Genomic DNA, 25152 nt, shown 5'->3' with positions numbered 1-25152 from the left:
GTACAAGTTTGTCTTTAAGTCCCTGTTTTCAGTCCTTTTAGGTATATACCCACAAGTGGAATTGCTGTGTCATATGACAATTCTGTTTTTAATTTTTTGAGGACCCATCATAACATTTGCCATAATGGCTGTACCATTTTACATTCCCACAGCAGTGACAAAGGTTTCAGTCTTTCCACATCCTCACTAACCATTATTTTCTCAGAGCTTCACTCTTAGTAAAAGAAATGCAAATTAAAACCACACTGAAATATCATTTTTCACCTATCAGATTGGCAAAGACCAAAAAGCTTGATAACTATCTTGGCAAGAGTGTGGGGAACAGGATTCTTATACACTGTCAGTGTGACGGGATATTGGTTCAGCCTGGAAGAAGAGTGACTTGGTAATATCTTCATATTATACGTGCACACACCGTTTGACCTCGCAGTTTTTTTTATTTAAAAAAATTTTTTTAATGTTTATTTATTTTTGAGAGAGACAGAATGCGAGTGGGTTAGGGGCAGAGAGAAAGGGAGACACACAATCCAAAGCAGGCTCCAGTCTCCGAGCGGCCAGCACAGAGTCCGACGCAGGGCTCAAACCCACGAGCTGTGAGATCATGACCTGAGCCAAAGTCGGATGCTCAACCGACTGAGCCACCCAGGCACCCCTTGACCTTGCAGTTTCTAAGAAAGTGTCCTATTTACACATTTTCTTGATTACAACATTATTACAACATTTGTTACAACGTTGTAAGAGCAAATATTAAAAATGATTGGCACCTATATGTTGGGGCACCTGGGTGGCTCTGTTGGACGAGGATCCCACTCTTAATTTCAGCTCAGGTCATGATTACAGGGCTGTGGGATCCAGTCCTGAGTCAGGTTCAGTGCTGAGCATGGACCCTGCTTAAGATTCTCTCTCTCTGGGTGCCTGGGTGGCTAAGTCAGTTAAGTGTCTGACTTCGGCTCAAGTTGTGATCTCAAGGTTTGTGAATTTGAGCCCCAAGTTGGGCTCTCTGTTGTCAGCATGGAGCCTGCTTTGGATCCTCTGTCCCCCTCTCTCTCTGCCCGTCCCCCTTGCTTGTTCTCTGTCCCTCTCTCTGTCCCTCTCTTTCTCAAAAATTAAAAAAGAAGATCTAGAAGTTGATGATCCAAATTAAAGACTAAAATGAATAGATTGAAGCAGCTTCAATTGATAGTGTCTTTTGTTTTTACTTCAATGGATAACAAACTACTGGAGAGCGGACTGGCTTTTGTAGGTCAAAACAGACCTTCAAGAAATATTGATTAAATTAATGAAATTATTTTTTAGTCTCTGGCAGAACTGAATTGGCAGGCCACTTGGAGAGGTTAAGTGGCTCGTCCAAGGTCATTCTTATATAATATATATTACCTATTTCTTGTGTACAAAGCACAGTGGAGAGCACTGTGAAATTGAAAAATTGGACCCCACCTTATAAAAGCTTGAGATTTAGTAAAGCATTCTGGCAGACACCATTAAAAATAGCAAGATGGTGTGTGTGTGCGTGTGCACATGTGTGTGTTTAAAGACTTTATTTTTGAGTAATCTCTAACTCAACATGGGGCTCAGACTCACAACCCTGAGATCAAGAGTTACATGCTGTACTGACTGATCCAGCCAGGTGCCCCCTAAATATCAAGGTTTTTTTTTTTTTTTTTTTTTCTGGCCCTTTCAATTATATCGATAGAGACCATTGTTCTGATGGATAAATTAAGGCACAGATCAAAGAAGCAGTTTCTCAAAAGCCATATGAAGAAACAGAAAGGTGCTGCTGACTATAACAGAGGTCATCCTCACATTTGTGGCCCATCCTTAGTGTTCTAGGGGATTCATTTAGGGGAAGCATTTCTCATCAATGTTCCATGCACTGCATCAGCCTTCTCAAACGTGTCCATGTCCTGTGAGATGCTCCTCTATGAAAGGATTCCATAACCTGTGTGTGAAATGTTTTAGACATCAGTCTTAAGGTTCCCCATGCAAATAGGAACTTTTTCCCTACCTTTGTCCGGTGAGAAGGCCTGAGAGCAGTGACGCCCCATTAGCAACAAGCACGTTGAGCTTGTTGTTGTTGTTGTTGAATTGAGGTGAAAATCAGATCACATAAAATTAACCATTTAATTTTTTAATTTTTATTCTACTACTTTTTTTTGGAGGGGGCACCTGGAAATTAACCATTTTAAAGCATACAGTTCAGTGTATTTAGTACATTCACAATGTTTTGTAACCAGTACTTCTTTCTAGTTCCAAAACATTTTCATTATCCCAAAAGAAAATCTCGTACCCATGAAGCAATCACTCCTCATGTTCCCTCCCCTTAACCCCTGGCAACCACTGTTTTCTGTGTCTATGGATTCATTATTCTAAATATGTCATATAAATGCGGGGCGCCTGGGTGGTTCAGTCGGTTAAGTGTCTGACTTCAGCTCAGGTCACAATCTTGCAGTTTGTGAGTTCAGGCTCCACGTTGGGCTCTCTGCTGTCAGTGCAGAGCTCGCTTTGGATCCTCTGTCTTCCTCTCTCTCTCTGCTCCTACCCCGTTCATGCTCTCCCTCTCTCTCAAAAATAAATAAACACTAAAAAAAACCGTATTTCATATAAATGGAACCATACAAAATACGGTCATTTGTGTCTCACTTTTTTCACTGAGCATAATGTTTTCAAGATTCATCCATGTTATAGCATGTATTAGCATTTCATTCTTTTTATGACTGAATAATATTCCATTGTACAGATATGCTATATGTGGTTTATCCAGTATATTGGTTTTTATAGTGTAAGAAGAAAATAAACTTGTCTATCTTTGTTTAATGGCTCCACCCACCCCCTCTGCAGCAACACTTGCTAACGTCTTATAGAAGCACTCTTGGGAAAATACTGCACAAGATATTTGCTAATGGCAATGGTCAGGCTTTGGGGAAGAGGATCCACCTAATGATGAAGTACAGTTAATAGCTCTCCAGAAGGGGTTCGCTGTTTATCAAGCCTGTGTTTTAGTTTTTAAAAACCATACCAGCTGTTTCATTTTCTGCTTAGAAGACTCAGCAGAAGAGTTTAAGTTCTCCTCTCCATTTTCTTCACCTCATTCCCATCTCTTCACCAGTTGTCCTGTAGTAAATGCTGCTGGTTACGTGCCTTTACAGGGACGGTGCACCCATTCTCCACTAATGACCCGCAGCTTCACCTGTCTCCCGAGACGCAGTCCACTTGAGCTGCTTCATCCAGGCATGCCAGGGAAATTATGCTCCTCCTTTCCCCACCTCCCAGTGGCCGACAGCTTACAAATGACTGATGTGGGGTACAAAGTCCAGCTCACTTGCTTCTGAGAGGGATAAACCTTGTGGTGCATTTTACGCCTCAGAGCTCACTGTAGGATCAGACTGAGGCTAGACATCTTTGCTTGACTCCTTCTCCTTCCCTCTCCTGCTGGCCCTATCCCTGTCCTAATAAATCATTTGCACAAGAATCCCTGTCTCAGGCTCTGCACCTAGGTCCCCAACTTAAGCTATTACTGTGGATAGTCCTGGCTCCCAGAGCGACTTCCTGCTACCAGCAGCAGGCATACATCTTCATCTAGAGCCCTGCAGATTGTACCTCCTCCAAGAAGCCCTCCTGGACCTGGGCCCTCACTCTCTGGCAGCATGTTTATTTAATAAGGAAATTGGATGCCTACTCTAGCCAGATACTGTGCTAACCATTTTATGTATATTAGCACATAATCCTCTTAACAAATTGATTAGGTAAATACTATTGTGCTCTTACAGATGAAGAAACTGAGGTTTAGATGAGACTCAGAGAGGTTGAATGTCTTGTTCACATAGTTAGAAAGTAATGGGAGCTAGGGAGGATTTGTCTGATTTCACACCCTTGTATTTAACTACTATACTCTACCCTGTATTATAGCATCAGAACTTTTTTTTTTTTATAGGTCAGTCTACCCCAGACAGTGGGACTATGTACAGAGCAGAGAGCTACATGTTGTTATGTCTATTACTGACAGATTGCACTGAGGGCTACATCTTATTAAAAATGTTCCTTGAGTATCTTTGCTACTCAGCCCAAGGGATTCTACAGTAACTTTGGAGCTTCCCCTTCATCATGCCTGCCCTAGGAGGTAGGGTGAAACCCTTTGCCTCTGAGTTTTCCTTGAGCCCCTGCCAAAGCTGCAGCTGTAGGCATCCCTGCCTTCACTCCACTGCAGAGCAGGGATCTGCATTGCTGAGCAGCAGTGGGAGACAGCTCATCACCCCCCTGGAGGCCTCCTGGGTTCACAGAAGAAAGAGCAGGCAGTGAAGTGGGGTTGGGGGATCAGACCTGGGCCAAATGAAGAGGGGAGAGTGACTCCAGGGGGAGAAGACCAAGGGAAGGAGAGAGATTTGGGGGAGGAGGCAGGGTAGTGGGAGCTGAGTAGGGAACTGCTGGTTATTCATTCATTCGACAAAGTGTTTTAACCGTCTACAATGTCTTAGGCACCGTTTTGGGGGCTGACAAATCAAAGACCATGCTTTAATGAGGCAACATGGGAAGAACAATAAAAATAATCATATTTATGGTTAATATTTTTTGAGTATTTACTATGGAGTCAACATTTATCTTATCCTCACAAAAATCTCAGGCATTTGATGCTATTATTAACCTGTTGTATAGATGGTGAGAAGACACAGAGTAGCCAAGTGACTGGCCAAGGTTACACAGAGTTTGAGCAGGGTCCCTCATCTCCTTAGAGATTGATGCCAAGGCCTCTCAGTCTTCTTACTGACGACAGTGATTTGGAAAGCACATTCTTGTAAGAAAAATTCAGACAATAGCAATGAAACTCAATTTTTCTTTGCCCATGCCCATATCTAGCATTCTTCACCCCAGGCTGTATTCCCTTCTAGTCCAGTTACGAAAACTATGAGTCCATATACATTATTTTTGATATCAGTGGGCTTCCTGTACATAAGGTTCTACAACTTGCTTTTTCTCCCCTTAACAAAATGTCTTGAACACAGTTTCCTATTGTAAACACAGTTCTACTTCCCTCTTCTAATTGCTGCATAGTATTCCATGGCATGGATGTACCCTAGAGAAAAGGTGTTTCCAGTTTTCCGCTATTACAAACAATGCTGCCATTCACAACTTTTCCAAAAGCTCCGCGGATCTTCCTACTGCAGAGTTGGAAAGTTTCTTCCGGAAGGACCCATGTGATGAATCCCGCGAAAGCACTAACCAACTGCCAATCCAACAGTAGCTGCTTATGCTTAGGCAACAATCTGTTATTATTCCGCCTACTCCCCCCTTCCCCCCCACCCCTCCTCTGGATTTTATTGTCTTGCGAGAAAAGCAGCTGCCTCAGGTCCTGGCTAGTGGGTTAAACAGACCCCAAACGTGGAACCTTCAGCCACAGAAAACGAGCCTGTGTCTTAAAGGCATATTTGTTCCTCTGGGAGTTGTAGTTTTGCTGGGCAACGGAGCCACCTTCTCGCCTCACCTCCCATCTAGATCTGAAGACTCGCCCTTTAGGAAAGCGCTGCCCTAACCAGATTTGCGTACCTGTGCAACAAATAGCTCGGGGTTAGTTTTTGGGGGGAGAACAAGCCAGGACCGGCGGGAGGACGAAACTACATTTCCCAGGGTGCGCCGCGAAGGAACGAGCAGCCACGCCTTAAAGAGCCCACTGCGTCCGACAGAGGCAGATACCTCGGCCCGCGCTGGTCCCGGCTTCGCACACCCCAGTGATCCCACAGTTTTTCGGCCCACGCTGTCGGATCGGTAGGACGGAGCTAGGCCAGTGGCCTCCCTGTTCCCGATAGGGAGGAGTTTCCGGGAACTCTGCCGGCGTCCCTGGGCGCCCACTGTCTGTAGGGGGCATCTGCAGGTCCTCCTACTCCTTGGCCTGGGTCTTTTCAGTGGGAGCTCCGGGATGTGGCAAGTGCTGGGGCACTTGGGGACACCTGGGACAGGGAGGGATACGGGCCCCAGAGGCCCCTCAACCCTGAGACAAGTGGGACGCTGGATGCCGGCGCTGCTGACTTTGCTTTGAGGCCGCGTCTCCTGCCTCAGTTTACACGACCTGGGCTCGTCAGTATGCACAAATCTCAATTAGAGGACGTCTGTATAATTTGCAAAGTGGTTTTATTACCAGTCAACTTCTTTCTGCCTTTTTATTTTCTAGAAGGCAAAATAGATCCCTTCATAAGACCGTCCCCCCCCCCGACTCCCCCCCCCCCACCTTTAAAGTTCTAAAATGCAAAATCCCTGTTCCACCTATCTTCAAAAAGCATAACTGGAAGAGGTTATTCTGTCCCTGGCTCCCCTTCCTTATCCAATTTTGGAATGAGGAAAACTGGCTGAAGACATTAAACTTGGCCTTAATAGATGAAGTTTTATCAAAGTGGGCAGAATATTGGAATAGAGGTCTAAGTTTTCTGTAAATGTTAGGTATGGCAGAGGGCATAGACTCTAGACTCCAGGAGAGATGTCTTGTTTTCGACAGGGTGGTTAAGAACATGAACCTTGGTGTTGGACACACCTGGCCTGCCTGTGCTATTGGTGTGTATGGCTTTGAGCAGGCTATTCTTGTCTTTCAGCTAGTTTCCTTATCTCTGTCACGGGTGTGGTAAGATGCAATTCAGAGGGCTATTGAGTGAGTCACGTGAGCTGATTCTGCAATGCCTTTGGCCTTGGTCCCTAAAAAAAAAAGTTGATGTGTTATCATAAAATACTCTTTTGGCTGATCTGGCAAGGCACGCTCCTCCGCCTGGCTTGATTTCCCTAGGCCTTCCCTGGTCTTTACTTCTTCACGGGCATCTTTGACTAGGAGATTATTTCAGAGCCATCATTCCCACCTGCCACCAGCTTCAGGGTCAAGTTAAACTCTGCTGTTTCCTTTCCCTGCTGGAGAGAACTACCCCTTCAGCGTGCCACTTCTTTTACATTTTATTTAATACTGGTAACATTCCAAGGAGGTTCGTATCTTTGGCTTACAAAGGTTAGGTAACCTGCTCAAATCACACAGGAAGAGACACAGTTGGGAACAGAGCCCTGAGGGCTGATTCCCAGTCCTAGAAGGCTCTTCTGCCTAGTAGAGTGCAGTCCAGATAGGGCTACCCTCCCCCCTCTGGCCATGATCTGTCACCTGTCCGTGTCTCCCAGTCATTATGCTGAGACCAACACGGGGCTCAGACTTCCTGGGTCATTGGACTCTCCTTGGGGCATTTCTTCCTTGCTCTCTTTCAGCCCCTTTGCTTGGGACCAAATATCATTACCACCATCACCTGCATATAAATTGGAGCAACCCAGGTCCCAATCGTGGCTGCAGCATCCATTAGCCTCTGTAAAGTGGAAGTGATAATAATTATGCTGCGGGGATGTTGTGAGAATGCAAAGTCATAATGTCTTAACCGTGGACCAGAGTGAGGAGCTCAGTCCCAGTGCTTGTTATCATTAACACCCTCCTCATTCCATTATCACCTTGCATTTAGACTTTATCGTAATAGCTAATATACACTGAGCACTTTACTCATATTTACTCCTTTTGTTCTTTCCTTGTCCCTACAAAGTGGGTTCAGTGTAGTGTTTAAGAGAATGGACTCTGGAGAAAGTATCAGGTTCAAATTTGGCTGTGCTACTTGCTAGCCATGTGACCTTGGACAGGTTACTTCATCTCTCTTTGCCTCAGTTCCTTAATCTTTGAGGATAGAGTGTACTTGCCTGACATTAAGTTAGAAGTTCTTACGGTGATTTTTTTTTTTTTTTCCTTTGAGAGAGATGATATTATATTCCCCATGTTGGTTCAGGTCCTTGGAGAAGCAGAGACCGCAATGGGACTAGACTTGCAAGAGATTTATTGGGGAAGGGCACAAAGGGGAGGTAGCTAGAGGATGCAGGGAGAGCTGTTAGGCTGCTTTGTGTGAAGAAGCACCAGAAGGGAGGAAGGGAGGGAGGGAGGGAGGAAGGAAGGAAGGAAGGAAGGAAGGACGGACGGATGGACAGACAGAGGGAGGGGCAGGGTTGGAAGGATCTCTGATTGCCTTGCAGTGTCTGTCGGATTGATGGGGACTCCAGGAACTAGGGTTGCCTGTCGGAGGATCCTCATCTTGCAGGAATGAGTCTGTGTTCATGTCCCTGCTGCGCGGAGTCACTGGTTGGGAGCAATTGGTAGGAAGTGTGGCCTCCATGTGAACAAGCTGGGGAGCATTTGTCAGTTCTCCTCTCTGCTGCAGGAGGCCTGCGAGGATTAGGGGTGCCAAAGATCACACAGTGAGTGCCAAGCTGGAATCCCTCGAGGCTCCTTTATTGGAAAGGCCAGATGGACATCTTAGAGAATGCCTTTTCCTCAGGTGGCTGGCCAAGATCTCTATCTCAGATTTCCCTTCTGGATTCCCTCCCGGGCTTAGCAGGGAACAGAGAAATTTCTGTTAGCGGTGGAGGCTTTCCCTGAAAGCTGGTGGGAGTGTGTCAAGTCGTGGTGTTTGTCAGCCCTAACCATAGGCTTGAGGGTCTGGCTTACGTAAGAGGGCGCTGTTGCTGTTGGCTCTTAGTTGGTGCTTGGGCTGACTAGTGGACACACACTCTGGGCACCCCATCATCCCCATTCCGAGCTTTGGAGGTTGGAGGCGGGAGGAGGGGATGGGCTGACTTGTGGGACAGCAGCCGGATCCCTGCCAGAGGTGGATGCCAAGGTACTTTTGAGCACTTGTCTACAGGTAGTCTTGGGTCCTCTGAAGTCAGATTAATTTCCCAACTGCTAGGAGAGGAATTTTGAGGAGGATAGTAGAGGGTGAAGCCATAACTTTGGCCCACCTTCCCCTCTCTTGCTCAGAGTGCCGTGGAGAAAGATGGCTGACCGGTGGGTTGTAGCCCCCTTCTGGCTCGGAGCTTCTGGAGAGTGGGTCTCCTCTGAGGTCCTTGTGGTGGGCACTGTAGGCACCCTGCCCTCTGCCCTTGAACAGGCTGGTGCACCCCTCCCACAGGTGCCCTCTTCTCCAGGGAATTGCCCTTGGCTTCAGGAGCCTGGGAGGCTAGAACCTCCCTCTCTCCCCTCCTCCTAGCTCACAGCCAATAATTGAATGTTGAGGGGCAGCCCTTTGCTTTAAGGTGGGACCCACTGTCACTCCCATCTTGCTTCCCTCACTTCCTCTCCTGAGGAAATCACATGCATCCACACTGACAAAGTCAAATGTAATATAACGTAGCAATCCCATTCCCGGGTGTACATTGGCAGAGGTGAAGTCTTATGTTCACACTAAACCTGCATACAACTTTTTTTTTTTTTTTTTTTTAAGAGAGAGCGCGAGCGGGAGAGGGGCAGAGAGAGAGGGAGACAGGATCTGAAGTGGGCTCCACACTGTCAGCAGTGAGCCCGATGCGAGGCTCGACCTCACAAAACTGTGAGACCATGACCTGAGCCGAAGTCGGACGCTCAACCAACTGAGCCACCCAGGTGCCATACAAATGTTTATAGCGGCTTTGTTCATGATTCCTCAAAGCTGGGCATAGCCCCAAATGTCCTTGGATGGATGGAGAAACAGACCATGGAGGTCACTTCATGCAACGGACTGTTGTTTGGCAATTAAAGAGAAAGAAGTGGCGATATGCACAGTCAACTTAGCTGAATCCTAAAGGCATTATGTTGAGTGAAAGAAGCCAATCTCAAAAGACTACATTCCAGCCATGGCTGTGAAGAACAGAGTGTGGTTGTCAGGGGTGAGGGACGGAGGAGGGCGTGACCAAGGGGATAGCATGCAGGAGGTTTTTCTGGGTGTGGAAAGTGGTGGTGGCCACAAGAATCTATACATGTGTTAAAAGTTCATTGAACTATCAACTTCAGGGTAAGATAAATTTTTTGAGATGTCCACACACACCTGTATCTCTGCCGCAGGGAACCCCCTCAAGTTTGGCCAGAATGGTGCAGCCAAAGGGGGTTGATTGGACGGTCATCATCCTGACGTGCCAGTACAAGGATAATGTCCAGGTCTTCCAGAGAGGTAGGGACCCCCTCCTTCCCACTTTACCCCTGATAGAGAACCCCCACCGTACCCCCACAGCCTCAGGAGCCAGGAAACCTGGGTTCAGGCCCAGATTCTGCTGCTTTCTAGCCATGAGACCTCAAGACACATCGTATCATTTCACTGAGACTGAAATTTTTTCATCTGTTAAATGGGATTGGTTGTACTTACCTCACAGAGTTGGGCGAAGATCTAAGGAGCTACTCCATGAAAAGCTACTGAGTGCTTGCTCTGGCAGCACAGGTACTGAAAATAGAACCACACAAAGAAGGTCAGCATGACCGCTGCTCAAGGGTGCCATGCAAATTGGTGAAGATTCCATATTTTTTACGAATATCAAATCATTGTGTTGAACGGCTGAAACAAATGTAATGTTGTATGTCAATTATACCTCAATTAAAAAGAAGCCCCTAGGTCGAAGAAAATAAAATAATGGCTCTCAGTAGATTTGCTCTAGGTGCTTTGGACCGGGGTGGGGAGGCTGGGGGCCAGTCTCAGTTTGTGTTCTGACCACAGAGCTGGAGGTGCGGCAGAAGCGGGAGCAGATCCCGGCCGGGACACTGTTACTGGCTGTGGAGGACCCTGAGATGCGCGTGGGCAGTGGAGGAGCCACCCTCAATGCCCTGCTGGTGGCTGCGGAACACCTGAGTGCCCGGGCAGGCTTCACCGTGAGTGCTCATGAAGTGCCATCCTCTGGCACATGTCCCGGTCAGAACGGGGATGCGGGCTTCAAACAGATTGTTTCCGGGGTCACATGCTCCTGGGGCTCCATTGCCTGGCCAGTTGAGCATTTGGTATTAGTTTCTGTGCGTGTAGATTGGGTAGATTTATCAGGAGGGGGCACAAGGCAGGGCCAGGCTTTTTAGTGGTTTTAGAACATTGGAGCCAGTATCTCAGAATTGGGCTTTCTGGCGTCTCTTGAAAACTTCCTGGCTCTCCTTTCCACATGGCATCTCTTTGCTGGAACTGGGATAAGGCTGCCTGCTTTGTGCGGGGCCCAGGGGTCAGTGTTCCCACCAGGTTCACCTTCCAGACACACACAGCCACTTCACTCAGTCACCTGGCCCTCGTGGCCCCCTGACGTAGGGAGTGAGAGTGGTCATAGGAATGGACATGCTCTGATGATGGAGGTGGCACCAGCAGGGGAGGCCACCACTGTGTGGTTGCCGTGGGGCTTGACTTACTGTGAGTCACCCAGCCAGCCCCACATCCTTGCTTGTAGCTTTTCCCAAAAAGCAGGGGCAGAGAAGTGGCCCAGGTAGAGGGCCACTAGGCTTCTTTATCCAGGAGGGGCCAGAGCTGCCCCTTGCTTGCCTATGGCCATTGGTCTTGACCTTGTCTTTTCTTCCTTTGGTACCTGAGGGGATTTGTGTTGGGGTCTCTCCCTGGACAAGAGGACAACATCCTTGGGTACCATCTGCCCAAGCTTCTGTCAACGGGGCTCTTCCACTTCTGACAGGTGGTGACATCTGATGTCCTGCACTCGGCCCGGATCCTTATCCTGCACATGGTTAGTAGAGGGCCTTGTAGTTCTTCAGGGGCCATGGAGAAGGCTGGAAGCATCAATCCTCGGGGTTAGAAAGTTGTTCTACCATTGTGTGTGTGCAAGGTGTTCCTTGTGCAGATACAGAAGAATCAGAATCGGAATTGATCCAAATGTCCAGAAATAGGGAACTGGCTGAATATAAGCAGTATATCCTCCTGGTGGAATGTTAGACAATGATTTAAAAGTCCAGCTGGGGCGTCTGGGTGGCTCAGTCGGTTAAGCATCTGACTCGTGATTTTGGCTCAGGTTGTGATTATGAGGTTCATGGAATTGAGCCTTGTATTGGCTCTGCACTGACAACACAGAGCTTGCTTGGGATTCTCTCTTTCCCACTCTCTGCCCTTCCCCCACTTGCGTGTGCGCATGCTTTGTCTCTTTCAAAATAACTAAACTAAAAAAAAAAAAAAATTCCAGCTAACTCTACACATTTACCTGGAAAGAGACTTACTAGCTCTGTGACCTTGGACAAATCACTTGACCCCTTCTTTCTAGGTCTTACCTTCCTCATCTGTAAAATGAAGATGGCAACAGTTTGTACTTTGTGTGGATGTGCTGAGATGATCCATGTAAATGCTGAAATGGGGCCTGGCCTGGCTCACTATGATCATTCAATGGATGTATTTTCATTGTTAAGGGGAAAAGGCCAGCCACACAAGTTTATATAGAATGATCTCAATTTTTTTTAAATGTTTACTTATTTTTGAGAGAGAGACAAAGCATGAACAGGGGAGGGGCAGAGAGAGAGGGAGACACAGAATCTGAAGCAGGCCCCAAGCTATGAGCTGTCAGCACAGAGCCTGACATGGGGCCCGAACCCACGAACCATGAGATCATGATCTGAGCTGAGGTCGGGCACTCAACCAACTGAGCCACCCAGGTGCCCTGATCTCAATTTTATAATTGGAATTTTGTGTGTGTGTTTTTAAACTTTCTTCAGCCATTCTTTTCCTTTTTTTTTTTTTTTTTTTTTCAGATTTTTTTTAAAGGCCTGAGGAGACTGGAAGTTTTATTTATTTTTTTAAAGTTTACTTATTTATTTTGAGAGAGAGAGAAAAAAAAGAGAGAACGAGTTGGGGAGGGACAGAGACAGAGGGAGAGAGAAAGTCCCAAGCAGGCTCCGTGCTGTCAGCACGGAACCTGATCTGGGGTTTGAACTCACAAACAGTGAGATCATGACCTGAGCCAAAATCAAGTGTCGGATGCTTAACTGACTGAGCCACCCAGGGGCCCCAAGATTTTTTAAAATAATCTCTACACCTAGCGTGAGTCTCTAACACACAGTCCTGAGATCAAGAGTCGTAGGCTCCACTGACTGAGCCAGCCAGAGACCCCTTTAATTGGAATTTTGATGAAGATGAATGTCAATCCACATGCAAGAAATAATATAGAGAGAGAAGCCTTTGTAAGCTTTGCCCATATCCCCCCAGTGGTAACAAATTCAACAGCTATAGTGTAACCACAGTCGGATATTGACATTGATACAATTCCCAAACTTTTCCCCTAGTTTTACTTGTAGTGTGTGTGTGTGTGTGTGTGTGTGTGTGTGTGTGTGTGTGTGTATTAGTTACTGTTGTCTCTCCACCTTCTCATGATCTCATTGAAAAAAATTAAAGAAAAGTCTAAAAGGATGTACCTCAAAATGAGGGCAATGGCTGTCATCCCTGAGAAACTGTTTTCTTTGGGCACATCTGCATTTTCTAATTTTTCACCATAATCATATAATTGAAAACATTTTAAGAAAAAAATAAAACGAGAAAACGCTTTTTAAGTTACTGATTTATTAGGTAGGCTCCATGCCCAACACTCGAACTCACAACTCTGAAATCAAGAGTTGCGTGCTCCACTGACTAAGCCAGCCAGGCACCCTGAGAAAACACATTTTTAAAAGTCTTCTAGGTTGATGGCTTCCTGCCTTTGCACAGCTGATAGGCTGTCCCCAGGCTTTCTGCCCCAAGGGTTCTTTTCCTGTCCGTGCTCCCTCCCTAGGGCCGAGACTTCCCTTTTGACGACTGTGGCAGGGCCTTCATCTGCCTCCCTGTGGAGAACCCCCAGGCTCCCGTGGAGGCTGTGGTCTGCAACCTGGACTGCTTGCTGGACACCATGAGCCATCGGGTAAGGCTGGCCATAACCACAGGGCCTCATCCCAGAGACAGCCACACCCCTCCCACTGCACCAGCAGCTGTATATTCTGTGCTGGCGCAGACAGGAGACGCCAGGAAGAAAGGCTTTGGAGGTGCCCAGAGTTAGAGCTTCTGAAGGTTAGTCTTGGCCACATTGGTGGGGAGATATGGCCCTCAGAGGATGGGGGAGGGTTGGCATCAGCGCCATGGGTCAGGGGAGGCCCTGTTACCTCGGCAGACAGGGTCTTTCTGGACAGGATGGCTGCTGGAGTGCATAGAATAGGCCAAGACTGGGCTGTGTGGGAGCAGAGGAAGGGTTGGTCCAGGCCACCAGCTGCATTCTGTCTCTCTCCACAGCTGGGCCCAGGCTCCCCACCGGGTGTGTGGGTTTGCAGCACCGACATGCTGCTGTCTGTTCCTCCAAACCCAGGTGAGCCTGAGAAGCCTTGGGACTGCCTTCCCTGGCCACAGCCAGATACCTTTCTTCACTTGGTCTCTGGGCCTGGCCTGATGCCCTGTTCAGAAAGGAAACTGTAGGGTGTGGAGAATGAAGCCCAGACCGAGTTAGGGCTTCCCCTTCTGGGCCTCAGTCTTCTTGGCTGTAGGATGGAGACACCCAGCCCTGCCCCTTCTGCCCTGCAGGGTTCTGTGGAAGAATTTGGGGAGGGGAGGTATTGTCATTCTCCCAGAGGAATTGAATGTCCATTTGGCTTTGGAAACGAAATTCCCTTTAGAGTTGTCTGGATGCCCCTGCCCTGTGCTCTTGCCTCCACCTGGTTGGAGACCCCTGTCTTGGGTTGAGGCCCCTGGGGGAACCTCCTAACTGCCCCATTCACAGGGATCAGCTGGGACAACTTCCGGGGAGCAAAAGTGATTGCCCTTCCAGGGAACCCGGCCTATGCCCGGAACCATGGCGTTTACCTCACTGACTCCCAGGTAGGGCCCCTGGGGCAGCTGTGTGGGCAGCTTGATCATCTGGGTTGGCCTCCTGGTCCTATGCTTGGGGAATCCTCTCATCCTGGACTTTCTAGCATGGTCTGGATTTGGAGGAGGTCCCCTCTGAACAGCTCTTGTGCTCACTTAGTCTTTTGCCAAACATGAATTGCACACCGACCCTGTGCTAGGGTCTGTGCTCAAGGCTGTGAAAACATGCAAAGCCTGCCCTCTACCATCAGGGGTGGGAGTCTTCAGTGCTCGTGTCCTTGGGGCACCCTGGTACCTGTCAGACTTCCGTCCTAGGTTTTCATTTGGAGAACACCTTGCGGTGCCCTCCTTGCTGGTCCTTTCTTGCTCCTTTCCCTAACTCTGTTTTCTCCTCACATAGGGCTTCGTTTTGGACATTTACTACCAGGGCACCGAGGCAGAGATACAACGGTGTGCCAGGCCGGATGGGCGGGTGCCACTGGTACAGCTGCCAGACCCACGCTAGGGTCTTTGGAGACCTTATGGGACGAGGAAGGGAGGGTTTGCCTATCTGCACTCCTTCTGGAAGATTCTGGGACAGGCTAGAACCAGGATCCGAGTAAGGTCTAGAACTGGCATTCAGGGGAGCTGGTGGAGCCAGAATCTGAGGCAGGTGTGGCAGAAAGGCTGGAACCAGCCTGTGAGTAATTTCAGGAACACAGTTGGGAGGAAGTCTAGAATCTGATTTGAGGGATCCTTCTAGAATGAAAGGCAAGGATAGGAACATTGGGTAAGGGTCTGGGACTGGACCTTGAGGAAGATGGGGAACTATTTCTCATTCTCTGTCTCTAGTTCAGGGAGGCCTGACAATTGGGGTGGGGGTCCCAGAAGGTGGATGTTGAGAGGGATGTTTGGTGGGAGCCCACTCCCATTAAGCCTGGATCCTGGGTGCTGGAGTGGCCCAAAGACAAAAGACCCTGCCTGGTATGACAGCCAGCCTTGGTTGGCCCATCTGCATGAGTCCTTCCCAATTCAGGGCCCAGGCTGGCCCCAGAGTCCCACAACCTGACTTGACCTCTCTAGGTCTCAGGGATCGCCTTCTTCTCTGTGGAGACTGCTGAGCACCTCCTGGCCACCCATGTGAGCCCACCGTTGGATGCCTGCACCTACATGGGCTTAGACTCTGGAGCCCGGCCTGTCCAGGTGACTGGGGGTGTGGGCTGGGGACCCCTGGCCTTGGGTAGAGGCCCTGACACTGGCAGCCTGGTGGTCCCTTTCTTCTCTGGGTCAGTGTCTCTGGGAATGGGACTGCCCCAGCTCAACCTAGGAACCTTTTCAATAGATGTGCTTCCTACCCCTGCCCCAGCTATCTCTCTTTTTCGACATCCTGCTCTGCATGGCCCGGAACGTGAACAGGGAGGACTTCCTGGTGGGGCAGCCTCCAGAGATGGGCCAAGGTGACATGGACATCGGAAGTTACCTGCAGGGTGCCCGGGCTGAACTGTGGAGGGAGCTACGTGACCAGCCCCTCACCATGGGTGGGTACTACCTCTTGGCTCTCTGGGGAGACCATGGGAGTGAGGACCCCCCCAGGATGAGGCAGCTGCCTGCCTGGCCCCCAGGCTTCTGGACCATGCAGGCCTAGTGCATGCCAGACAATTACCCTCTCCAAATCCAGAGCCTGTAGCCCTCTTCCCTTCTTCCTTTGTCTTGTTCCTGGGCTCCAGTTCCAGTCTTTCTACTTTCTAGCTATGTGACTCGGACAGGTTGCTGAGCCTCTCTGGATCTCAGCCTCCCCATCGGCACAATGGGCTCATTGCCATGCCTGCCTTCCCCTGGCCTGGTTAAGAGGTGTCTTCGGTGGGAGGCCTGGCCTGGCATCAGAGCTGCAGCAGGCATGGGGTTGGGGTCGGTACTTGTATCTTTACAGCTTATGTCCCTGATGGCAGCTACAGCTACATGACCACCTCGGCCAGTGAGTTCTTACACAGCCTCACATTCCCAGGGGCTCCCAGGGCCCAGGTAGTGCACTCCCAGGTGGAGGTAAGACCTGTCTGGAGGGAGGGCCAGCAGAAGTGCCTGCTGGGTGCCTGTGGACAGGTGGGATGGGGGCTCCAGGAAAGGGAAGGAATAGCCCATCCTTGGAATAGAGTAGGTATAGGTGTTATTATCCCCGTTTCACACATGAGGCACTGGAGGCTCAGAGAGGTTAAGTAGCTTGCTTAAATCCACAGAGCCAGTAAATGGTCATTTCAGGATTCTACATGCAGGTCTGCCTGGGAAACTAGAGAAGACTCCCTTCATGCTTTTCTGTGGGGTCTGCTGGGGGATAAGCACATTTGAGGTGATGGGCCTGGGTCATTCCCATGGGCTGAGAAAAGTGGCAGGGAGAGCTCATAGGTGGCCCTCAGGGTGGCAGGGATAGGGGTAGCTGCACAGATGGGAGAGGATTCCTGGGAGAGCTGTCATTTGGTGGGACCTCTGCTACTGAGTTCAGATTTGTACTGGAGGAGAACACAGGCAGAGCACGCCGCTGGGGGAGCCTCTGGAAGAGCGGCGTGAAAAAGTGGGGATGGGAGTTGGCCTGAGGCTAGGGTTAGGGCAGAGGGATGTGCCTGGCTGTCAGGGCACAGGGAGCAGCAGGCATTCTGGCTGGGGCCTTGGCTGTGGGGGAGCCTGGGTCCTGGGCCCTCACAACATTCTGCCTGGCTTCCCAGGAGCCACAGCTCCTGGGTGCCAAGAGCTCCGTGGTCAGCTGCCTGCTGGAAGGCCCTGTCCAACTGGGTCCTGGGAGTGTCCTGCAGCACTGCCATCTTCAGGTGAGGCCAGGGGCAAGCAGGAGGGCAGCGCTCCAGGGGCCAGGGTCCTGTGTGTGTGTGTGTGTGTGTGTGTGTGTGTGTGTGTGTGTGTGTGTCTAGGTACTTAGGGCTGTGCTAGGATGCATACCTTTTCTCCTATCAGGGCCCTGTTCATATTGGCACTGGCTGCTTGGTGAGTGGCCTGGACACGGCCCAGTGCAAGGCACTGCACGGCTTAGAGCTGCATGACCTCGTCCTGCAGGGACACCACGTGCGGCTGCACGGCGCCCCCAGCCGTGTCTTCACCCTCGTTGGCCGTCTGGACAGCTGGGAGGTTAGGTGTCCACCCTGACTCCCCGAGGGTTCCAGCCCATCTCCTACAAGTCTCCCTGAGCACTGGCCTGAGGGATAGGTGGTGAGGAGGGTGCAGCCAGTTGTCTCAACAGGCCTTCACCACCCTCCTTGTCTGCTCTATGTGGTGGGCTTGGTGGGGTGGCCCGTGTTATAGGCCAGACACTGAGGCACAGAGAGGGTGGTGACCCACCTTGGACCTCAGAGCTGGTTATGATGGATTGGGCCGAGTGCCAGGCACCTGGGCAGGAACATCGAGGCTCCAGGGCTTGACGCTGGTGTCTCAGAATTTCCTTGCATATGTGCTCGTCACTCTTGCTATCCCCTCTGGCCTCAGTGTCCCTAACCCCCTTCCTGCCTCCTCCTCTTCCCCCAGAGACAGGGGACAGGAACGTATCTTAACATGTCCTGGAGTGAATTCTTCCAGAAGACAGGCGTTCGGTAAGGTTAACGGCCCAGATGGGACTCTACCGGCCTAGGCAGCTAGGGCAGGGCATCTGCTTCTCTGAGGCTCACCCCTGCCCTCGCTCCTGCCCCAGAGCAATACCCGACCCCCTAACCATCCCTGGGGTCCAAGATAGTTTTGGGCATCCTGATTTGTCCCACGATCTTTCTGAGCAACTACAGAAACAGGTTGCTTTCTGAGCAACCCTGGCTATGCTCAGGGTTTGGGATTTTGTCCAGTGGCCTGGGAAAAGAGGCAAGGCAGCCGGGCCTCTCTCTCTGAGCTGCACACTTGTGCTGCCTCTGGAGGAGTCTGTCCTGTCACCATGAATGAGCCAGCCCCCAGCTGACAGTCAGTCAGGGCTTGGTGATCAGGCAGGAGCCCTTGCTTCCCCCCTGCTAATATGTCTTTCCCCCACATCAGAGACTGGGATCTGTGGGACCCAGACACGCCCCCTGCGGAGCGTTGCCTTCTTAGTGCCCGCCTCTTTCCCGTGCTCCACCCCTTGAGGGCTCTGGGACCCCGGGACATGCTGTGGATGCTGGACCCCCAGGAGGATAGGGGCAAGGCCCTGCGGGCCTGGCGAGCCTGCTGGCGTCTGTCCTGGGAGCAGCTGCAGCCGTGCCTGGACCGGGCTGCCACACTGGCCTCCCGCCGGGACCTGTTCTTCCGCCAGGCCCTGCATAAGGCGAGGCGTGTGCTGGAGGCTCGGCAGGACCTCAGCCTGTGCCCGCTGATCCGGGCCGCTGTCCGAGAGGGCTGTCCTGGGCCCCTGCTGGCCACGCTGGACCAGGGTGAGTGTGCTGGAAAGCCAGTCCCAGTGTCACCTGCCCTACCTGCCCTCTGGATCATCAACCTGAGGGTACTAGGGAGCTGTGAGACTTCAAAGTGGGGGAGAGACACAGTGGAGTGTACTTGTAAGTTTGGGGGGAAGTTTCCTCCCCATCAGTGGGGAGTTTGGTGAGAGGCTGAGGCTTGGGGCTGAGCCTCTGGGTCCTATGAGCATCATCAAACCCAGCAAACTTTGCACTGGGTTGGGATGTGGTTGGCTCTACCCAGAGGCCCAGGCACACTGGCTGGGGGCTCAGCTGTAGCCAGCTAGGCAACACCTCATTAGCCCCATTGAAGCTGGTTGATGGTGGGGCTGAGACCGAACCTGGGTGGTTTGACCCTGAAGCCTGAGCTCCTAACCACTGTGGACATCCTGGGTGAGGGGGTAAAGAGGGGGCTGGGGCTGATAGGTTGAGAACCTTGCTTGGCGAAGGAGCAGGGAACATTCATAGGCAAGAATCTATCTTGGGTCCAGGTGAAGAGGTGTGAAGGACCTGGAGTGTTTGGGGGACTGCTGAGTAGTCTCTGGGGGCAGAGGGCCCTGGGGGCAGGCCCCCTCCCCTGCCACCCTGACTCCTGGCCGCTCAGTTGCAGCCGGTGCGGAAGACCCTGGAGTGGCGGCCCGGGCTCTTGCCTGTGTGGCGGATGTACTGGGCTGCATGGCAGAGGGCCAGGGAGGCTTACGGAGCGGTCCAGCCGCCAATCCCGAGTGGATGCAGCCTTTCTCATATCTGGAGTGTGGAAACCTGGCGGCCGGCGTGCAGGCACTTGCCCAGGAGCGGGACAAGTGGCTGAGCAGGTGGGTGCTCAAAACTTTTGGAGAAGTCCTTGGCCATCCTTGGAGGTGGAAACCCACGGAGAGGTAGGCCCCTCTTACCACGGTTACCTAGGGCAGTCAGGTCCCCAAACCCAGGCAGTCCACCCCCAGCTTGGGGTTCCACGCCACCGTCTCTCTCATCCCTCTTGGCAGGCCAGCGTTGCTAGTGCGAGCTGCCCGCCACTACGAGGGAGCTGGGCAGATTCTGATCCGCCAGGCTGTTATGTCAGCCCAGCACTTTGTCTCCATGGAGCCAGTGGAGCTGCCAGCACCTGGGCGGTGGGTGGTGGCTGAGTGCCCTGCTCGCGTGGATTTCTCTGGTGAGCCTCTTGTGAGGCGTGGTGGGGTAAGGGTAGCCACCCCAGGGCTGGGCTGGCTGCCCTGTGACTAACTTGGTCTTGTCTAACTGCTGAAGGTGGCTGGAGTGACACGCCACCCCTTGCCTATGAGCTTGGTGGGGCAGTGCTGGGTCTGGCTGTGCGAGTGGATGGCCGCCGGCCCATCGGGGCCAGGGCACGCCGCATCCCAGAGCCTGAGCTGTGGCTGGCAGTGGGGCCTCAGCAGGACAAGATGACCATGAAGACAGTGTGCCGGAACCTAGATGACCTGCAGGATTACTGCCAGCCCCATGCCCCAGGTCAGGGCACCTGTGACATCCGCAGGTGGGAATGGCACGCATGGCCAGCTGAGGGATGGGGGCAGAACCTTGGAGACCCTGCAGGCCATGGAGGCCTGTCCTGAGGGTGAGCCAGTCTGGTGGAGGAGCCCTGAAGTCATCCTGCTCGGGTACATGCAGGCCCAAGGAGGTAGGGCTGGCACATTTGCCTGTGCTGGGGGGACCAGAGGCCCTTTTATGGCTTGGAGATAGGGCCTCCAATACTTCTGGGGTTTTATCTCCCAGTGAGCCCCGTGCTGGGCTGGGCAATAGTGGACGTAGTTTGGGGTATCTGCTTCTACCCTTGAAGACCAAATTCCTTGCTGGTCCTTCCACAGGGGCTCTGCTGAAGGCAACCTTCATCTGTGCGGGGATCGTGCATGTTGGCTCCAAGCTTTCCCTGAGAGAACAGCTGCTGCACACCTTTGGGGGTGGCTTCGAGCTGCATACCTGGTCTGAGCTGCCCCATGGCTCCGGTCTCGGTGGGTGGGCCCTGTCTCCCTGCTGCCCACCAGTCGCATCCCTAACCTCCAGCCTCGCCTCCGGTCCCCTCCCTGGCCTCTGCCCAGCTGAGGAGTGAGCTGGGCAGAGCTGTTTCATGTCTGGCGCTTTCCTCTGCACCCTGCAGGCACTAGCAGCATCCTGGCAGGCGCAGCCCTGGCTGCCTTGCAGAGGGCCGCGGGCCGGGTAGTGGGCACAGAGGCCCTGATCCATGCAGTGCTGCACCTGGAACAGGTGCTCACGACAGGTATGGGACTGCCCTGGGGCAGGAGGGAAGTCATGGACATTTTCCCAAGGGCTTCCAGGGTCTCCCGGGACTTGCAGACAGCCACGTATACATATGCACGGTCAAAGCTTCCTTAAAGTTGGTTAGAGCTTCCTTCTTACCACTCTGACCCTTTCTGGTGGTTTTCAACTTCAAATGTTTCTATCTCTAAGGACCTGATGCTTGAGGAGTACCTACTAAGTGCTAGATTCTGTGCTGCACCTTTCATGTGTTTTGTTAGGTACCCGTTATACCAGGTGCTATTTCTCATGATTCTGTCCCCACCTAGGGCTGTCCCTCAGGGTGAGGCCGGGCAGAGGTGGATTTGGAATAGGGGACAGGACTTTTAGCTTGCCTTCTGGCAACTTGCCCTGCCCATGGGCTGTGGTCCTTTGTGCACCGCCCCCCCCCCCCCACTACCATGTGGCTGTGATCATAATAGAATGCTACTAACACCTTCCACCTCTGCACCACCGTGGCCCTTTGGAATCCATGCACAATGGAGAGCAGCTAGTTTGTCTGACTCCAGATCCTAGGGTGCTCTGGTCACCTCAGGATGCAGGGCCTCATCCACAGGACGCTGGGAAGGAAGCTGCTGCAAGGACAGATAGATGCCTGATGATGGTATCTTCTCTGGTCACTTTGTAGCCCAGCCTCCTCCTTTTGTTGCCCTGATTCACATCACATAATGGGTAGTCATTAGCAAAAAGGGCAGCCTGTTAACTTTCCTTTTGAGGTGTAATATTCAAATCCTTCATTTGGTCAATTGAAGGAGGCTCAGCCCCATTGTTGAGTTCCAGGGAGTCAGCTGATCAGAGTATCCACTCTGTGTTGGGCCTTGGGGATAAAATGAGCAAAAACAGGGTCTTTGCCCTCAGAAGGCATATGGTCTGTTGGAGACAGGCCTTACTCAATAACCACTCACATGAATGTATAATCACAAGCTGTGCCAAGTGCTCTGACAGAGAGGGGTGCAGGTAAGGAGTTCTTGACATTTGGGGCCTGATGCCTAAAGTTCCAGATGCCCCTGCCATTGGCAATTTGTACTTTAAATCCTTGTAGGCCCCAGGTATGAAAGGCCTATTCCAGAATTATCTCAAGTTGTGACACTTTTGTATAGCTGCAAGAGAAAGAGATCCATACCTTTCATTCCTAAAGCAAGATGTGAACAAGCTCTTTTCAATTTCAATAAGAGATGCTAAAAAGCTTTCCAACATCAACACCCTTTATTAGAAAAGACAGGGTGCAGGGAACCGTTAAACTTCAGGGGAAGTCCCATGTTATCTCTCCTTGAGGGGAGCAGTTTACTGTTAGGTCTTATCCTTTGATATGGCTTACCCCAATTCCAGTTACACAGTAGGTCTGCACCCAAACTCAGGCGTTGTGAGTTTCAAGCTTGGCTCCGTAACGCTTTCCACTTGCTGGGCTCGTCCTGTTCTGAAGGCTGGGGGCAGAAGCTGCACAGCTCACCTGGCTCAGCCTGGGTCGGGAGAAGCGGGCTTCCCATGCTGGTCCTTGCCAGGGGTGCAGGACTGGGAGCCTGGGCTGGGAGAGAGAAGTTGGGACAGGTAGGCTCCAAAAGTGATGGGACCCTGGGCTTGCAGGAGGTGGCTGGCAGGACCAAGTGGGTGGCCTCGTGCCTGGCATCAAGGTGGGGCGCTCCCGGGCTCAGCTGCCACTGAAGGTGGAGGTGGAAGAGATCACTGTGCCTGAGGGCTTCCTCCGGAAGCTCAATGACCACCTGCTCCTGGTATACACTGGCAAGACGCGCCTGGCCCGGAATCTGCTGCAGGTGAGCCCTGGCCTCAGGAGGAATGTGGGAGGCAAATGGCTCAGCTGGGCTCATATCCTCATTGCATTCCTCCTGCCCCATCTGCAGGATGTGCTGAGGAGCTGGTATGCCCGGCTGCCTGCCGTCGTGCAGAATGCCCACAGCCTGGTGCAGCACACCGAGGAGTGTGCAAAAGCCTTCCGCCAAGGTGAGGTGCTTCTTGCCTGGAGCTCAGGGCATCAGGAGTGAGTACCTTGTTGCCTGTGGGTCTGAGGCCAGGAGCCTTTGCAGGCCTGGCCCGGGCCCCGTGTAGGAGGCCCGTGGGGACAGAAGCCTACTGTCTGCCCTCCACAGGGTCTCACACTTAGGTGGGTGGGAGTCCTTTCTCAGGATAACACTTGCATCATGAGGGAGGCCTCCAGCCCCACCTACCAGGAAGCAGACTGGGGCAGAGGCTCAGCCTCTTGAGTTCTGGGGAGTCAGCTGATCAGGGTTCCATGTCTGTGTCTACATGATTGAACACTGTACTGGGCACTATGCCAGCTGCTCTATGCACTTTAGTCCTCAACCCTCGAGGTGGGCTTTATCACTCCTATTTCCAGCCAGCACTGGACCTAGGTTTTTCACCAGGACACTGGTTAAGTAGTGCTTCTTGGCACATCATTCAGTCCAGAAATAGGTGTTGAGTATTCCAGCTCAGGCACACCACTCCCTTCTCTGCCCCCACCCAGGGAGCCTGCCTCTGCTGGGCCAGTGCCTGACCACTTACTGGGAGCAAAAGAAGCTCATGGCTCCAGGCTGTGAGCCCCTGGCTGTGCGGCGTATGATGGATGTCCTGGCCCCTCACGTGCATGGCCAGAGCCTGGCAGGGGCAGGTGGTGGAGGCTTTCTGTATCTGTTGACCAAGGAGCCGCAGCAAAAGGAGGCTCTGGAGGCTGTGCTGGCCAAGACTGAGGTACCTGGTGGTGCTGGGGGTGGTGATTGGTGGGGGACAGGAGCCCTCAGCGTGTCTCACCACTAAGCAGGGGCTACAGCTGCAAGTCTCCCTGATCACTTGCAGCACGAGACGTGGCCTGAGACTTGCCCAGAACCCTCTAAACACCTGTCCTTTGTTCCCAGGGCCTCGGGAACTACAGCGTCCACCTGGTAGAAGTGGACACTCAGGGCCTGAGCCTGCAGCTGCTGGGGAGTGAGACCTCAACCTGATGCCCCTTCCCAGGTTTGTCCTTCTGTAAGAGGAGAAAACCTGGAGCTGCAGCAGCCTTTCCCTTCTTTCCTCCATGGGAATGTCAGCCTCTACTCTACGCCCACCCCTTTGTGAACCTGCTCCCAAAGGAAACCAGCCAACGTGAGCTTGGGCCCAGCCCTTTCTGGAGTTTGGTGAAACTGGTGGTGCCTGGGAATAGGACTGTACCTCCTGGTTGACTGTGGCCTAGGCTTGTCCTCTGGACATAGGAAAGTCTCAAGCATAGTGTCCAATGTGGCCTTTACAAATCCATGGCCAGCCTTGGCCTTCTCACTCTCCATGAGGGCCTGGGAAAAGGAGGACAACCAGCTTTAGCACATGGCTGGGGTCCCCTGGTAAGGCCAATCCTGAAGAGGCTCTTTGAGGCATTTCCTGTGGCCTTCCTTGGAGGTCTGGCTTCTGCCTGAGAAGAGACTTCCTGTTCCACACTCACTCCCAGGCTGATTTGATGGGGGAGTGGGAACAGGGGTGGGGGTCTCTACTCTTGTTTGTGGTCATGAGCCAGTGCAAGTCACTGCTAATAGAGGCCTTAACTATTAACACTACGGACTATGCCACATGACCCAGTGTCTATGGACATTTGATTTCCAAAATTACAACCTTCTTGGAATAAATTCACTGTCCTTCAAGGTTGTCCTCATAAAGCTTTTTTTTTTGATCCTGTGAGGGGCAGTTCCCACTTGCCTTGGTACTGTGGGAAACCCCCTGGGACAATCCAGCTTCTGGTGCTGAGGGCCCAAGGAGGGGATGAGGGTCCAAGATTAGATGAGGTGCCTGCTTTCATGTGGGTACTGACTGGCTGTGCGCCACTCGGGGTGCGGGAGGAGGCTGAGGCTTTAGGCTTTTGTCTGCACATTTCAGTGCAACTGGTAGACCTGTCTTGCCCTGTAGCATCCAACCCTCCCTGG

At 51.7% G+C, this 25152-nt stretch overlaps 1 protein-coding gene and 1 non-coding gene across 5 annotated transcripts; both read left to right on the top strand.

The window, feature by feature from the left end:
* The first annotated feature begins 5309 nt into the window (after positions 1–5309).
* Positions 5310–24873, top strand: FCSK (fucose kinase). Of its 4 annotated transcripts, XM_045443474.1 has the most exons (24): positions 5310–5757; positions 9869–9974; positions 10512–10663; positions 11455–11505; positions 13528–13653; positions 14019–14091; positions 14500–14597; positions 14986–15066; positions 15648–15767; positions 15931–16102; positions 16495–16607; positions 17282–17383; positions 17526–17696; positions 18090–18154; positions 18582–18952; positions 19578–19788; positions 19960–20126; positions 20222–20443; positions 20800–20943; positions 21090–21209; positions 22832–23019; positions 23107–23206; positions 23730–23953; positions 24118–24873. In XM_045443474.1, the coding sequence occupies exons 2-24, from the start codon at positions 9893–9895 to the stop codon at positions 24202–24204; spliced, it is 3240 nt and encodes a 1079-aa protein (XP_045299430.1). In that variant the 5' UTR covers positions 5310–5757; positions 9869–9892; the 3' UTR covers positions 24205–24873. The 4 variants fall into 4 exon arrangements, with proteins under 4 accessions (XP_045299430.1, XP_045299431.1, XP_045299432.1 ...); XM_045443473.1 differs by lacking the exon at positions 5310–5757 and having other exon boundaries at positions 9850–9974; XM_045443475.1 differs by lacking the exons at positions 10512–10663; positions 11455–11505 and having other exon boundaries at positions 5351–5757.
* LOC123579526 lies at positions 10218–10324 on the top strand. Its single transcript, XR_006702827.1, has one exon. It is a non-coding gene; the product is annotated as a U6 spliceosomal RNA (small nuclear RNA).
* Positions 24874–25152: the final 279 nt, after the last annotated feature.

The sequence above is a fragment of the Leopardus geoffroyi genome, chromosome E2 (genome assembly GCF_018350155.1).
Source record: "Leopardus geoffroyi isolate Oge1 chromosome E2, O.geoffroyi_Oge1_pat1.0, whole genome shotgun sequence".
NCBI lineage: Eukaryota > Metazoa > Chordata > Mammalia > Carnivora > Felidae > Leopardus > Leopardus geoffroyi.
The sequence above is the reverse complement of the archived record's forward strand: the minus strand, read 5'-3'. Positions and strand labels throughout refer to the sequence as shown.

Coding starts and splice junctions, on each gene's coding strand:
- FCSK (XM_045443474.1), top strand. CDS start 9,893: ATGGTGCAGCCAAAGGGGGTTGATTGGACGGTCATCATCCTGACGTGC. Junction 10,664..11,454: donor GTGCCCGGGCAGGCTTCACC/GTGAGTGCTCAT, acceptor CACTTCTGACAG/GTGGTGACATCTGATGTCCT. Junction 15,067..15,647: donor CGGATGGGCGGGTGCCACTG/GTACAGCTGCCA, acceptor TGACCTCTCTAG/GTCTCAGGGATCGCCTTCTT.